Source organism: Onychomys torridus, chromosome X (genome assembly GCF_903995425.1).
Source record: "Onychomys torridus chromosome X, mOncTor1.1, whole genome shotgun sequence".
Classification (NCBI taxonomy): Eukaryota; Metazoa; Chordata; class Mammalia; order Rodentia; family Cricetidae; genus Onychomys; species Onychomys torridus.
Genome location: NC_050466.1, coordinates 1,450,508 through 1,467,501, shown reverse-complemented (window position 1 = coordinate 1,467,501; position 16,994 = coordinate 1,450,508). Strand labels below are relative to the sequence as shown.

Genomic DNA, 16,994 nt, shown 5'->3' with positions numbered 1-16,994 from the left:
AATGAAGAAAAGATTGAGAGCCCAAGAGGAGGAGCAGCACTCAAGCTAGTCCACTCTGTGTGGTCCAGCTCAGTTCTCACAGTGAGAATGGAGCAGGCCAAAAGAGAAGGGAAAGAAAAACAGCCATTAAATCGGGAGCTACCTAACAACACAGTTCCCAGCAGAATGGAACTTTAATCGCATTGTCTAAGGCTAACAAAGAGCAGTCTACATTATCACACCAATTCTATGGCAGAATGAGCCTACAGATAAATTGTATGAATGAGAGGGGCATTTAATAATCTCCAACATTGAAGTCACCCACAAAGAAGTAGGGTTATACTAGCCAAATAGTAGTCTAAATAGTCAAATACTGCCAGCTTGTGGTAAGTCTTAAAGCCTATTGGCAAGGAGATAGGCAGTGATAGTCTTCTAGGAGAGGGATTATCAACAAATACCAGGCCCTCAAACATCGGCGCTCATGGCTTGTCAGGAGTTCTCCAGAAAAAATAAACATATAGGGAAAAAATCATGTTACTCACTCCTATGTAGGATGGGTATGCCGAACATTAAAAAAAAAATCTGTTGTGTCTAGCAAAAATCAAAGGTAGCGTCCTCTATGGGCTGGCTCTCACTAACTGGCTGCTGGTTTCTGAAGGCATCCTTAGCAGTTATGCACCACATTATCAGGCCTGGCAGAACTTGCAACTACAAGAGCAATCTACTATCTTTCCTTAGCAGTATAGCTTGGATGGAATTACTTTCCATGAACAAATGTAATACGCTTATCAGTAATTTTTAATGAAGGGTAAAATGCTATCACAATGGTAGTTCTGTCACATTAATTAATTCATTCATGCATTCGTTCATTCATTCAACAAGTATGTATTGAGGATGTTATCTGTGCCCATTCTTGTTTATGTTGGTGGACAAAATACAATTCTTATTTTAATGAAGACAAGATAAATATAAAAGGTAATGTGTTATGAAGAAAAAAAACATAGAAAGAGAGTGGGGATTGTTCTTTTAAACAATGTGGCCAAGGATAATTCTCTGGGAAGGTGATATTTAAGATGGTATTCAAATAAATTGAAGGAGTGAGTAAAGCAGACATTGGGAGGGAGGGAGGGAGGGAGGGAGGGAGGGAGGGAGGGAGGGAGGGAGGGAGGGGGAGAGAGAGAGAGAGAGAGAGAGAGAGAGAGAGAGAGAGAGAGAGAGAGAGTGTGAGTGTTTGAGGGGACAAGGAATAGTGTGATTGTTAAAGAGTGAATGAGGGGGGAAAGTTGAGAGAATGATGTCAGAGAGATGACAGGGGCCAGATAATATGTTATCAAGATACTTTAGGGGAAGCAATGTGAAATAAATGTGAGATTGAGACTATGAAGTAAAACATTATAAGTCGGGTCACAAGATGTTCTGGCTGTATCCCAACAAATAATGCAGACCCCAAGATACATGGTTTGAATATGAAATATCTCCCACAGAATCACGCGTCCTTAGCTGGAGGTGCTAGTTTTTGGAAATTGTGTAATCTTTAGAAGGTAGACATGTTGGAGAAAGTGGGCTGCCACGAGGTTAGCAGGCCTTTGAGGGTTATAGTCAAGCTGTCGTTCAAGCCCCTATCTCTCTGATTCTTGGCCTACACTAATGTGAGTAAGCTCACATGTTGCTGCTACCATGGAATCACCCACTGCCATACTTTTCCCACCATGATGGACTGGATTTTATTCCTTAAAACTGTGAGCCAAAATACATCCTTCTGACTTTAAGTTGCCTCTTGTGAAGTGTGTGTTCACAGCAATGAGCAAAGTAACTAATACACCAACTGAGATGAGGGATTAAAAAAAAAACTGAGATCAGAGAGGGTAGATGCAAGATTTTCTTATCGAGAATTTGTATTACTATTTTAGAGAAAACTACTGGCCTATGTGAATATATTTGTCAGTCAAGAATTAAGAAACAAGAGAGTGAAAATTATGTTCATGGTATCTATAAGTTAAATAAACATGAGAGTAGAGTGGAAATGATTGTTTTAGAATCATCTTATGAGGAAATAGTATCATGGCAGAAGCCTTGTTAGGGCCTGTTTTACTAGGACATCAAAATTGAGCTCCATACATTTCTGTATTAAATGTTTTGCTAAATACACTTTAGTAAAAATGAAAACCTAAGAAGTGAGGAGGAAACACGTTAGATAATTTGTCTAAGATCACACAGTAAATGATGGAGCATGTTCACAGGACTAGTAGCATAGAAAGCATTGGAGAACTTTCAGTAATGCTAATTATTGGGCTTCCCCCAGGTGTACTGAATCAAAACCTCTGAGGGTGGGGCCCCAAACATGTTTTTGAATAAATCCTTCTGGAAGAATCTGATGCATGCTTTTGTTTAACAACCACTGTGTGCCTTCTTACTTTATTGCATAGGAAGTAATTAGCTTGCAGCAGTGAGAAGCAACAGAAGATAATACTTGATTTGAGCTAGACCCTAAAGGAATTTACCAAATAGACTGTGTAGAGAAAAGTGAGTAATTGGGTAATTAGAGGCCTTGCCAATCAATTGGAGCCTATTGACTGAATCAATGAATGCAGGAAGAGATGTACAACAGCACTGTCAAAGGCTGCCTCAGAAGGACGTCATCTGGTTGCTGGAGAAAGGATTTCTAGCTTGGCTGAGATGTTGGAACAGATTAACAATACCACCATTAAGATTCTATGACTGAGAAATGCAGAAGATTCCCCTAGAATGGAACTTCTCAAAAGGAAACCTACTCTTGAAGGGCTTATTTGTGAAGGCTAAAAAGCCCAGGAATAGGCCAGAAGAAAGGGAGTTCTTTAAAGCCTTTTTTGAGGAAGCCCAGGCTAAGTAATGCATGGTAGAAAAAGGGGTTGTTGGTGTGATATCCAAGTAGACCAAGATTGCTGCTACATAGAAGCCAAAATTAAAAGATGCTTCATAGCACACTAGATGACACCAAGTAACAGCCTAGTCCAGCAATTCTATGTAAAAGAAAGCAATGCCATTAGGTGATCCATAAAAAGAATCAGAAGTGGTGTCAGACAAAAATAACCTTACACTGGATATAAACAATGTCTTCAAGGCCAGAAACCACAGAGCATGTTTGACTTGGGCACAAACAATAGTTCCATCTCCATTAATACACAGTTGGGATAATTTTGTGGGATGCTAACTCTCTCCAGATACTAGTGAAGGAAACGGGAGCACAAAACTAAGCTAGTAGGTTGACTTCTATCTTCAGAAATGCTTCCTCTTGCAGCAGATGGGAATAAGTACAGAAAGCCACAGCCAGACATTATGCAGAGAGATATCTTGGAACACACAGGTATAAAGGGGATATCTCCATCAAATTCCTCCACTTAGAGCTCAGGGAACCCACACAGAAGAGGAGGAAAAAAAGAGTGAAAGAGCCAGAGGTGATGGAGGACCCCAGGAGAACACGGCCCTCTAAATCAACTGAGCAAAGCTCATATGAACTCACAGAGACTGAAGCAGCATGCACAGGGCCAGCACAGCTCGGTACCAGGTCCTTTTTGTATATATTATAGCTTTCAGTTTTATGGGAGTCTTGAGTGTGTGGATGATTGGGTCTCTGACTCTTGTGCCTTCTTTGTTGGTCTGTCTTGCTCAAATTCAATGTGATTTTTTTTATCTTATTGTATTTTATTCTGTTATGTTTTATTGTTAGCTCTTAGAAGCATGCTCTTTTTCTAATGAGAGACAGAAAGGGAGTGGTTCCAGCTAGTAGGGGAGATGAGAAGGAGTTGGAGGAGAGGATGGAGGAGAAACTGTAATCAGGATATATTGTATGAGGAGAGAGTCTATCTTCGATAAGAGGTGGGGGAAATAGATGTATAGGAATGATGCAAGGAAAACAGGAGTTGGCTTCATGCGCAGCCTGAATTTGCTCAGATGATTAGCTTCTTACTTTCCCCCATGTATCAATTCTACATTCCCCAAGCCTCTTCATTTTTCTGTCTAGTCAACCATCTCTCATTGATCAAGTTACCAATTTCTTTTCCTCTTTAGTCGATTGTCTAGTGGGTGATGTTACGGAGATAAATATTTGAAAAATCTGAGAATGGTGTATTCATGCATCTCTGAGTGAATTTAGCTTTGTGTCTTTGTATGGCACTATGAGGCACATGCTTACACTTGCCCTCAGAAACCTCTGGAAATGGCTCATTCAGTAGCCTGAGGTTTGTCTCCACCTGTATTTTTTTTGTCAATATTTCTAACACTTGGTTGATATCCAAGTGTCTCTATTATTTCTTTGATACTTAATATATGCTCCATTCAATTATTAATTGTGGTATTATACCAAGACTCTGAATTCATCATGATTACATGCTATACAGTGTCTATTTTAGATCTCGCTTTGTAGGATTCAAGAACCTTGTGAAAAAGAACTGTCAGTAGATCACTGTTGTCCAGGAAGTGATGAAATACCAGTGCAGAGTGCTGAGGCAATAACCATGCTAGTTTCCATTTTAAAAATAATATAACCTAAGCTTTCAATAGGTTTTGAAATAGGTTTAAAAAATGTATGAAACTTATTGCTTAGATTAGGTAGTATTTGAAAATATAAAAAAAGTTAAAGGTGAAATTAACTTTGAACAGTCAGAAACCATTTTGACAGTCTACAGATAACATGCCCATACACAGTACACAAACACCAAAACACAACATTTGCCACTACAAAGTTTGAAGGATGAACTGTTAGCTTTTTGATGCACACATACTAATTCCCATTCCCCCCAAATATTTTACTGCTTGTGGAGAATAATACCTGCCCTTCTTCCCAGCCCTTATCCCTCCCTCCCTCCCTCCCTCCCTCCCTCCCTCCCTCCCTCCCAACCAACCTCCCTTCCTCCCTCCCTCCCAACCAACCTCCCTCCCTCCCTCCCAACCAACCTCCCTCCCTTCCTCCCTCCTTCCTTCCCAACCTCCCTCCCTCCCTCCCTCCCTCCCTCCCTCCCTCCCTCCCTCCCTCCCCAGTGTGTTTCTGAAGTAGAAGTCAATCTACTCACCATCGCCTCTGGGGTCGCTCAGTGCGGTTGGCGGCACGATGGCTGAGCGACGACTTCCAAAGGAACATTCCTTGGAAAACCGCTTCTGGCAGGCCCCGTGCACCTGAAACGATAAGAGCACAAGAGAAAAAGGAGGGGGAGAGAAAAAGAAGAACATTGGTTAGTCTTTTGTTCCATCTCAGGAATTAGACCTTTGAAATTTCAAGTCTCCCTTTCTGAAATGTGGTACTATCTACATAAACCTTAATCTACCTAACACTGCCCCACCCCATTCTACCGTGAAACTGCAATATCCCTGAGTGTGCAGAACTCTGGCCCTTTCAAGGGAGTCTTTCTGAAGATTCCCAACTACAGAGACTGAGATGTCACCAGCCTTAGGACACAATCTTAGTAGCCTGCAGAATGGGAAACTTAGTAACATTTCAAAAGTCCTAGTCCTGATAAGACGTTTATACTTCAATCTTTAGAACAACGGTGTGTGGCAGGAAAAGCATCACTGAGCTCATTTTAGAGACAAGCATATGTGAAAGCCCACAGAGGTACAGGGTCTTACTGAGGGTCACAGAGCTGGGAAATGTCAAATCAGACCCTCACAAGTTGTCATTCTTCCTAGATTTCAGACCTCTTCAGTTCCACATCCTAAACAACTACACTTTCTAGGGACCTGAGCCTAGCATGGTTATTCAAAGCCAGTGGACAGACTCTTCAGTGAAGAGGCTCACTTCAGTTTCTTCTTGTCTTAGCAAACTCAGTTTGAGAGAAGCATCTAAGTTTAGAAAGTCAAGATTAGTCCAGTCTCCGTGTTATTGATGTTTTTTGGCCCAGATAGTTCCTTGTTATAGGATACTATCTTGTGCACTGTACGTTTTGAAGAATCCACTAGATATCAGTTGCATCCTTCCTGTCTAGTCTAGTTTTGGCCATCAGAAATGTCTCCAGACCTTGCAAAAGGTCTCCTGGAGCTAAAATTATCCTCAGTTGAAGTTCAAAGACATGGTAGTGTTGTAGTTAGGAATATAGTCTTATCAGAATTATATATTAATCAAGACTTTATAGTTTTGCTGGCTATATGACCTTGAGTTCACCTTTCTGAGCCACACACTACTCATCTGTAAAATGGGGGCAATGAGGCTTAGTTCAACGTTGTTCTAAAGACTGAGATCATGAATAGAAGATAATCAGTACACAGTGACAATGATAATTTGTTATCATTATTACTAACCATTAATTAAGGTTATAAATTCCTAGCAAGTAAGGAATGAGGGAGGAATCCTTTCTTAAGGAGAGACTCCAGAATTTATTTCTAATTGCTCATATTGTCATTTGAGAACTCAGATTTTCTCATCGACAAGATGGCTTCATCAATTAAGAAGCCTCAGATTATGAACACTTTCATAGATTCCACAGCTATATGCGACACGGAGTTACTGGGTTTTGTACATTGGAATCTACGTAATGCATTTTGGTGTAAGGGCCTCTGAGATACATATCTGGTTACCTATCTATCCTTGTATAGTTACAATCTCCAGTCTACCTCGTCTCTAGAAATAAATGTCTTTAAGTATCAAGGATATGAAAAGAAACCCACCGTAGAATCACACCAGAGGCAGCGGAAAGCTTGCCGTCTTCGATGACTCCTGCAGCTCCCATGACAGACTGCGCACTGAGAGCCGGCAGGTATATTGCCTTCTACCCATTGATGAGGCATTGTTTGCTAAAGTGGAAAAAAGCAAAAGACAGAAATTAGAGATAAAAGAAGGAACAGCTGGGATAATTATACTACCCATGGAGAACATTAGATGAGTCTCATGGACCTGCCCTCAATGCTACTGGCTAATGAAAGGTGGGGGTTGGGATTTAACTCATGATATTCTTTAGGTCACTGGAGTCTGTGGAAGAGACTACTTTGCTTGTCTAATTTCAGGGAGAATTCTTCCTGTCCCTGTGTGTCATGACTTTCAAAGAGTCAGGGAAGGTGTCTATAGGAGGACATGGCTGGTACTTACTATTTCGTCAGCGGGTAGAAGGAGGTCATCAGTTAAAGACAAAGTATTCCACTTGCAGTCTTTGCTTGCTCTCAACGCACATAATTTGTGTGATTTCACATTACAGACTGTGAAAGGAGGAAGAAAAAATAGGTGTGAGTCCTAGTGGCAATGAAAATTCCAATTCCCTTTCCTAAGCTTCTCTGGAGGTTCGAATTCAAGCGCTTTCTAAATAGTTTTGACCCACTTCCAAAGGCCTACTTCTAATATGAACCAGTTCCTTCTGATTCTTTGCTAGCTAAGTTTCCTACTATTCATTTTAATGTAAAATGAATAGTAGGAAAGAAGTAACTTCTGACTTTCCAATCCTTCTGACCACATAGTCCCATCTTCCTATATCCAACCCTCCATTTTTATTCATGAGAACACCCCTTCACGCTAGTTTCTCTTTCCCTCCCTTGGGATGAACTTCACCCAAGAACCAAAGGCTTAGACTGGGTCTGTAATACTAAAGCCATAGGAGCCCCTTCATGCCTAGCTCTATCCAGGGAGCTCTGCTTTCTAAAGCAGTCAGAAAGGTACCTTCACAGATGATGACATCTCGAGAGAAGGAAGGGATGTTCCGGCGACAAACATTGCAGAACTGAGTCCAAGGACTACTGCTGGAATACCAGCAGTGCATTCCAATAAGGAAAGGGTTGTTTTCGGCTGCAGGAATCTAAAGCAAATCAACGAGAAGAAAGAAAGAATGGAGGGTTAATCACAGACATGGAGTCAGGGAAAACCAGAAAAGCTACTGCTAGGACTAAAATAGCCCACAATGTAGGTGTCAAAGCGTGTGAAGGAGAGGGCGGGCAGGTACAGTCCTCACTTTTTGTTTTAATTTCATTTTGTTACTTCCTTCAGAAGGGAAAAAGACATAGATGGGAATCATCTCAAATAGGATCTGAAGACAGAGCAAAGATCTTTCTATTCCTTTGCTCAACCACTATGTTAGTTTAGTCCAAGCAAAATTTATTCTGATTGGTCGTGGCTCTCTAAATAGAAAGCCAAAGAAAGGAGTGATTTGGAAATGGAGGGGTGTCGAAATGCTCTGACAAAGACAAGCAGGTGGCAGGGCTCACACACAGAACTAAGGAATACCTGCAAGGCTTTAGCTCTTCCTCGTAATACAGCTGCCAAGTGAGCAGAACATTGCTTTACTTGGACAACACTTGAAAGACCATTAAATCCTTTTCCCATGAGCTTTTCCTGTTTTTGAAAACCACGCTTTGACTGCCTACAGCAATTTCTTGGTTAATCATTTTAATTCATCCACTAAGTTATTAAACAAATGTTTACTGAATCACTACTATATGCTTATAACTTTTCAAAGCATTTGAGATATAATCATTAATAAGACACAGTCCCTGCCCTAATGGTAGAATTCTGCTTAGTGTCTTCTTTCATACTAATTGCTTTGACATTTTTGTTCTCCTGCCTGTGAACACAGCATTTGCATATCACAACCTGATTTTCACCTCTATAGGAATGGTTTAGTTGTATGGATGTATAGGTACTGAATTCTCCCTGACTTTGTTCTGTGTATATTTTCATAGGATTCTCCCTGTATTTTCTCTCTAGTTCTCATGAATGTCTCACTTTCTTTTCTGCCATTTTTTACAGAGTTTAGACACAGACTCACAAAGGTTCTTTATTCTTGTCATTACAATGGGTTGTGCATATAAAGGCATGGTAAGATTTTGAAAGAACAATACATTCTCCCAGATGTAAGTTGGCAACAGTCTATTTAAGGTTTGCTGCTGAGGGCTCAAACTTAACTTCAAACTTAGACCATTTATTGGAATTACCCATCCAAGACATAGCCTGCACATAGTACTCTCTGATCTCTACTCCCCATGGGCATGCTGGTTATGTGTTAAACTACTGCTGAACTGAAACAGACGTTTTCTTTGGTAGAAAAAGCTTTAACAAAAGAAATTAATTTCCCAAAGATACCCAGAGACTTCTAATCCATTTATAGCAGCAATGTTAAAAGAAGGGGCAAAAGAAAAGAACGTATCTGTTCTGGCATCACTTGTCAGATTGGTAAAGATGAAGAGTTTTAAAGTTGGAATGAAGATGCCAGGAAAGAAACACTCCCAGTCCTTATTTATAGGAGTAAATTGATGTGCTTCTTTTTGGAAGGCAATTGATTTATCAATATCTACAAAATGTAAAACATAGAAACATTCGATCTAAAATTTCAAATCTTAGAAATTATCTGACAAAATATAACAAAAATAAAAAATAAAAAATTGCTAAAAAACAAAAAAAAGCTTCTCTGACAAGCTAACAATTTGGAATTGCTTTGTGATTGGAATTTTATTGTATACTGACACCTAGGTCTAGGAACACTGGAATAGAAGGCAGAGAGTCTTGACATTGGTACTCTGAGCTCACAGTTCCTTTCTATTCCCAAGGCTGCTGTCTATAACTAAACAAACATCGTTCTTCCTTCCATTTTCCTTCTCTTCCCTCCACATTACTAGGAACCTATGACTATATACTGTGTAATATAATAAACACCAGAGCTACAGAGATCACTAAGTCACACATATCAAGGAACTTGGTCTACTGGAGGAAAGAAACAAATTCTCAAAATGATAGTCATAGCATGGAGAAGGTAAGTTTTTAAAGACTATACAAGGCTCTACAGGACCAAGTAGAAGAAATGAAGAACTCCACCTGGGTATCTTGATTATGGATTAACTATAATAGAATACATAGTTAATGGTTATTGCTTGGGTTCAGTTGTTAAGGAATGGGATTTATATCCATCCTTTTCATCTTATTCTGGATGAGTATGTGTGGTAGTCTGAATTGTATGTCCTCCCAGATATGTTCAAGTTCTAACCTTTGGTACCTGTGAACATGACATTATTGGGAAACACTATCTTAGCATATGTAACCAAGTGGGACTTACTTTGAGGACTGCTGTCTTTATAAGAATAAGAAAATATGGAAAGAGATATGAGAGAACACCTTGAGATAATATAGGGTACACAGACACACAGGAGAAAGCATCATGTGACAGTGGGGGCAGAGATTCAATAATGTGCCTGCAAGTCAAGAAATATTTGGGTTTGTCTGTAATCACCAGACTGTAGAAAGAGGCAAAGAAAGCTTCTATTCTTAAAGACTTCAAAGAGACCCTGACCCTTTCATTAACTAAAATCCAGACCTCAACCTGCTAGAAATAGGGGAGAATAACTGCTCTGTCAGTCCACTCAGTTTTTGTTTGTTACAGCAGTCCTGGAAAATGAACACAGATTTTCAAATTGAGATGTACCTGTTTCTGCATCAGATAGTAAAAATATGGAACTGGATTTACAGTTTTGCCTAGTATATAAATACTATAATTTTTGAGACAGATGATATTGAAAAGACCATACTGCCTTGAGAATATTGTTAGAAATATGAACTTCTTCTGGTATAGTCTCTGATGAAAACAAGAAGCATTACAGAAGAGTGGCAGGGAGGTGATACAGTTTAGAATGGAAGAGAGCCATTTCATTGCACTGTTGAATGAAAAACAGAGAGTTCTAATGATGAGCTTGAACCTTGAGCTGACAAAACTTCCAAGCAAAATATGAAGGTCCAGTCTGGTTTCCTTCTACTGTTTGGGCAAAATGCAACAGGAAGAGATACATTGGGCTTTCCATAGCAAAATCCACAGACTGGGTGGCTTAAAGAGCAGAAAGCTATCTTCTCACTGTTTAGAGATGGGGAAGTTCAAAAGCAAACAGTCAACCAATGTAGTTCCCAAGGGCCTCCTTCATGGCATGGATGTGGTCACTTTCTCACTATCTGCTCACATGGCTTTTACTTAATAAAGGCATATGAAGAAAGAAAGAGATCTTTGTTTTTTCTCATGAGGCCATCAGCCCTAATGGATTTATTCCCTGTCCTTATGGTTCCATTTGACCTCAATCATCCCCTTCAAGTCTTATTTCTAAGCACAGTCACAATTAGGGCTTAAGCTTCAACATATGACTTTGGGGTAGGGCTACAGTTCAGCTCACAAAAGACCTATTAAGTAAACAGTTGCCAGAACTTGAAGATTTGGCAACTTAATCTATCCATATTTCAAGCACAAAACAGTACACTCTGGAGTGAACATCTAGGGTATGGGTAAAAAAGGTTTTCAGTAGATTACTGTCACCATGGGCTGAAAGGTTCAGACACAAGACTCAATGAAAGGCGGTTGTTAGACTTCTGAGACTCGACAGCATCAAAGTGATGAAGAAAGCTGTTCAGCTCGGAGCTTGCAATATTCCTTCCGGAAGATAGAAAAATGGGTTCCAATGATGACTTGGAGGCCAGCGATGCTGTTGAGAAGCTCAAATTTGTTGTTCTTGCCAATATGGCAGTATGGGCCTACTGGAGGAAGTCAATGCCTCTTTCATTCCAGAGGGTGAGGTTGCCTCCCAGAGTCCAGAAGGTGGGTCCTCATTTTTAGCTACAGGTGGACTGAGAGAGTGAAGCCAGGAGACAACACTGAGCCACAGATAATTAGCTGCAGTCCTCTAAAACTAGTGGAACTTGCTTTTCTGGGTTGCCAGCTTTCTATGGAGCAGTAGCCCTTCTAGTTCTTCTATTTTCTCCCTTTCAGAGTGGGAATGTCTACCCTCCACTACTTCCCATAGTGGGATTCGAGAAGCAGATATATTGTTTTTCAGGTGTCACATGTCCACAGGTATGTCCAAAAGGAACATACACAGAGTATAAACAGGGACAAACAAGGAGTCTTGCTGGTGCCTTACTAGTATTCTTATAAAAAGAGAGAAATTTGAATACAGACACATACAGAGAGAAGAACTTGGGGAGATACAAAAAAAGAGACACACGGGAAAACACAGTGTGATGATGGCCGAGGCAGAGACTGGAATGGTATGCTGCAAGTCCAAGAACATCAAGGATTTCCAGTGACTACCAAAGCCTACAAAGAGGCAAAGGGTTCTTCCCTAAGGCTGTCAGAGAGGCATGACACACTCTTATGTCAGACTGCTGACCTCCAAAATAGAAGACATTGCTGGTTTTTGTTTTCTCTCCAATGTAAGAGAATATATTTGGGGTTTTTGTTTTTATTTTGATTTGTTTTGCTATAAAGCAGGGTCATAGCCCAGGCTGTTTTCAAATTTGCTAGTTAGCTGAGGATAACTTTGAACTTCTCTTAAGTGATGAGAATATAGGGATTTATAAATTACACCCAGTTTGTAAATTTGTGTGTTTTAAGTCCCAAAGTTTTTGGTAACTTGTTACAGCAGCCATGGACTGGCATAGTATGTCACCACAGGCATTTCCATTTGCTGATACAAATGTATAAAAATGGAATTTGAAGATAGATTCAAAACTGTAGCAGCATACAAATTGCTAAGAAAGGTGAGTTGGCTTGAAGTTTTCAGAGCCTAATTGTTGGGTATTTGTGTTTGATTTTTTTTTATCATCTCTAAAATACACACCCCATTGCTCTGATCAGACTCTTATTGGCAATGGATTGGATATTTGTGTAACACCCCCACTCTACTGAAATCCTCACTCACAATGTGGTTGTATTACCAGAGATCCTTTGGGAAATGATTATGTTCTGAGGGTGGAGCCATGATGAATGATATTAGTTCCTATCTGAGAAGCTTCAGAATTCTCTCCCTCTTAATCTGTCATGTGAAGACACGACACAGAGATAGCTGCCTATGGAATAGAAAGTAGGTCTTTGTCAGACACTGAACTTGTCAGTACCTTCATCTATAATAAATAAGTCCCAACACACACACACAACCTACTGGGACTGAATCATGAATAAGGGGAACAATGACAAGTAATGAGATCGAATAAATAATAAAAAGTCATTCACCAAAGAAAATCCCAGGCCCAGAGAGCTTCACTGTTCATTTCTATCAAACATTTAAAAAAGAAAGAAGGAATGGAGTTGTAATTCAGTAGTAAATTTATTGCCTTGAGTGCATGCGGCACTGTTTGTGCCTCAAAAGCACAAGATAGTAAAGAAGAAATAGTAAAAAATTTCTTAAAATCATCTAAAGAATCAAAGAATGAATGATACTCAGAAACTCATTTTACAAGGCCTGCATTTCCTTGATGCTAAAGTAACAGAAAGACTGTTATAAAAATTAAATAAACTTAATTGCCAATGTCTCTCTCTGATGACTACAGATGCAAAGATCCTCAACAAAGTACAGCAAACCAAGTTTGATAATCAAGTGGGATTCCTCTCTGGGATTCAAAGTAGTTCAGCATATTGAAATTGATAAATGTGATATATATCATATTAACAAACTCAAGTATTAATTACTAGGACTATCTCAATAGATGCAGAAAAACATTTGACAAAATACAACATCACTTCTAGATATCTCTCAATATGTTATATACAAGAGGAGTGTACCTAAACATAACAAAGGCCATTTATGACGAATCCATAGATAACACTGTTCTCAACAGTGAAGAGCTGAAAAGCTTTCCTTCTATGATCAAGGACAAAATAGAATGCCAAATGTCACTCCTTTTCAGCATAGTACTGGAAGTCCCAGCAGAGCAACTGGGAAAGAGAAAGAATTAAGACCCATTCTAATAGAAAAGGAAAATGTAAAATTGTCTCTATTTGCTTATCCTACTATATCCATTGCCCACAGACTAGAAAAATACATTAAAAATGATGAGTTTTATAAAGTTGTGGGAAATAAAATTGGAATCCAGGAATCATTTGTGTTTGTATATGCAAATAATGATCTACCAAAAACATTAAGAAAATAATAATAACAATAATATTAATAATAATAATCCTACTTATAAAAGTGATTTTAAAGGTCAGTTCTTAGGTATAAATATAACCAAGGATGTAAAAGACCTATATAGTGAAAAGTATTAAAAGGTGGTGAAATAAATCAAGGAAACACAAGTAAATTGAAAGATACATGTTTTTGGATTAGAGGAATTAATACTATGAAAATGTTCATCATACACAAAGCTGTCTATAGATTCAACACAATCCTATGAAAATCCCAATGTCATATCCACAGACATGGAATGAACTACTTTAAACTTGTATGGAACCCAAAATAATCTTGAATCAAAGAACAAAGCTAGAGGCATCAAACTCCTTGATTTGGAAACATAAAGTGATTATAACCAAAACATCATGGTACTGGCATTAAAAAAAATACATAAACGAATGAAACCCAAAAATAGACCAATGCACTTATGATTAAGTTTTGGCAAAGGTTTTTAGAAAACAATATGGAGAAAGGACATCTTTCTTCAACACATGCTCTAGGGAAAACTATGTATCAATATGCAAAGGAAAAAAATTTGACATTAGTATCATACACAATGATCGAGTCAGAACAAGTGAAAGATGCAAATAAAAACTCAAACTGTAAAATTACTAAAACCAAGAAGACATAATATTATTTTGGACAACATTTTTCCTTACAGGACCTTGAAAGCTCAGGTAACCAAAGCAAAAATAGACTACTGGGATGATTTTAACCTAAAGCTTCATCATAGCAGAAAAAACCAAGTGAGTGAGATCCTACAGAATGAGAAAAACTATCTGTAAGTCTGAGGAGGAGATAATACCTAAAATATGTAAAAAATTCAATTAAAAATGAAGAAAACAAGTGTACCATTAGAGAGGAATATAAAATGATACAAGTGATTTGGAAGGGGGAAGCAGGTAAAATGAGGAGGTGTTAATTGCAGTTGGGGAAGGAGGTAAATATGAAAAGAGAGGGAGGAAGGAGGATAAATAATATCAAGGAGGTCTGAAAAGCCATAAGGAATCATATTACTATTAATTTACCTAAATGACACACAATGCATATAAGTCTATGTATATACATAATTCAAATGAAGTTATCCTGCTCAAGCATACAACATTCCCTGCAAGAGCTATAGATCAACAAAATTCCAACTACCAGGCATGAGAAACTCTTTTTTGAGTTGTTGCTTAAGGGCATTCAAGAGATTCCTAAAACAATATAGGTCATTACTGTTGTCCTTGGTTGCTTCCCAGAAATTGATGGTAAGTTCCTATTGCAGAAGACACCATGCACTTTGGACACAGGACCTGGAGTTGCTGAGTAGGATCTGACATGCAAAGCTCTTTAGCTTTCATGGTACTGGAAAGTGCTATGTAAGCTTCCAAGGGAGAGAAGAAACCTAGCTAGTCCTATCCAGCTGCAAAACCTATGAAACAGAAGAATGACCAGCATGGCATGAGAAGCTTAAGAGTGCAATAGTGGCACTCATGATTTGGTGCTAACTAAAAACCCTATAGTTGGACTTAAGGCCTGCTCAACAGGAGGGAAATCATGCCTGGTACCAGAAACCTAGCCAACTACTTGGGGCTAGTAAGGTCATGTAGCTTAGAGGAGAATTACTACCGTCACGTTACTAAACCAGCACAATTCCTAACTGCCTTCTAAACATGTATCCTTATGTGCACAGAGAAGTGTATATATTACCCCTCATCAAAGAAACTTCTCTTTGCAAACAGACATACACGATTATAGAAAACCACAACTGGCAAAAATGCAGCCAACAACTGACCATGAGGGGCCCGACCCTAACTGATATATCTACAGCACAGCTTCTACATCCAAGGCTCAGGGAACATCCAGGAAGAGGAGGTGGATTTTAAGAGCCAAAGGACCTGGAAATCTACTGTGGGATTGTATTTCCTACCAAAGACAGGGAAACTCACTCATAATGCCTCAATAATATGGCTGCCTAAACAATAACAGCACCAAGAGAAATTGCTAACATGGAAATGGGAAATCTCACGGGGCCCCACCCATAAATAAAGACCCACAGGCTACTAAGAACTGCTGAGAACAGGAGAAATAATCTTTACCAGGGATTAACCCCTAATTGATTATCCAATACCAATTACCCAGCTCTGAAATCATATACATACAAGCAACCATATATGTGTGTACGTGTGCACGTGCATGTGTGTGTACATAAGTATGTGTTTGTGTGTGAAGAAAGAGACTTGTTTCTAGAAGGAGCAAGGTGGGGGTAAAAGGGAGGATTGATAGGAGGAAAGAAAAGGGGACAAAATTATGTAACTATATTGTAGTTTCTTAAAAGAAACTAACAAAAAATAAAACACAGTACTTTAAAAGGTCAACAGGCCTGAGCAGACTTTTTTTTGTGAAGGTCAATTGAAAATGCTCAGTATCACTAATCAAAACCATAGTAAGATAGCATTGTATCTCTTGTTAGAATGCTATAATCAAAAGAAATAAGACATGCAAAGTGTTGGAAAGGATATTGAACAAAGCGAGTTTTGAAAACTTGTTTATTAAAATGCAAATTAACATAACCATTATGAAAAACAGTATAGCGATTTCTCAAAAAATTAAAAGCAGAATTACCACATAATGTTAGAGTTATTAAGACTGGTTATTAAGACTGGTAGTATGGGGTTCTAATATCAGTTTCTATGGAGACAGGAATATCACAAGTTCAAGACCTGTCTAGGTTACAGAATGAGTTCAAAGCTAGCCTGGGCAACTGGGTAAGCTCCTGATTTAAAAAAAAAAAAAAAAAAAAAACTTAAAATAATTATTTCTTTTATTTCTTGAGGTCATAATATAATTATATCAATTACCCTTTCTCTGTCCCCCTTCCAAGTCCTCCCATATAACCCTCCTTGCTTTTTCAAATACATAGCTTCTCTTTTCATTAATTGTTGCTACATACATATATGCAGATCTTCATTGCAGAAGAGGTAAGGGAAAGATTGGAAGGGCCAAAGGAATAGGGAGTTTGCTGTGAGATTATGTTTCCTAGGAATGGGAGAAGCTCTACCCATAAAGTCTCACCAGGACTGCCTAACCCTGAGCTGAATGGTAGACATGGTAATGTGGGCAGAGTTAGAAAGCCCAAGCGGCTCAATCCTAAACAAAGAACTACA

General features: G+C 38.9%; 1 protein-coding gene across 1 annotated transcript in view; it reads right to left on the bottom strand.

The window, feature by feature from the left end:
- Dgkk (diacylglycerol kinase kappa) overlaps positions 1-16,994 on the bottom strand; it is a 124,762-nt gene that overhangs the window by 44,975 nt on the left and 62,793 nt on the right. The window contains exons 5-8 of the mRNA XM_036174880.1: positions 7,595-7,730; positions 7,034-7,140; positions 6,616-6,741; positions 5,028-5,130 (exon numbers count right to left, since the gene is read on the bottom strand). Coding sequence (XP_036030773.1) covers positions 5,028-5,130; positions 6,616-6,741; positions 7,034-7,140; positions 7,595-7,730 — 472 coding nt within the window. The remainder of the gene's footprint in view (positions 1-5,027; positions 5,131-6,615; positions 6,742-7,033; positions 7,141-7,594; positions 7,731-16,994) is intronic.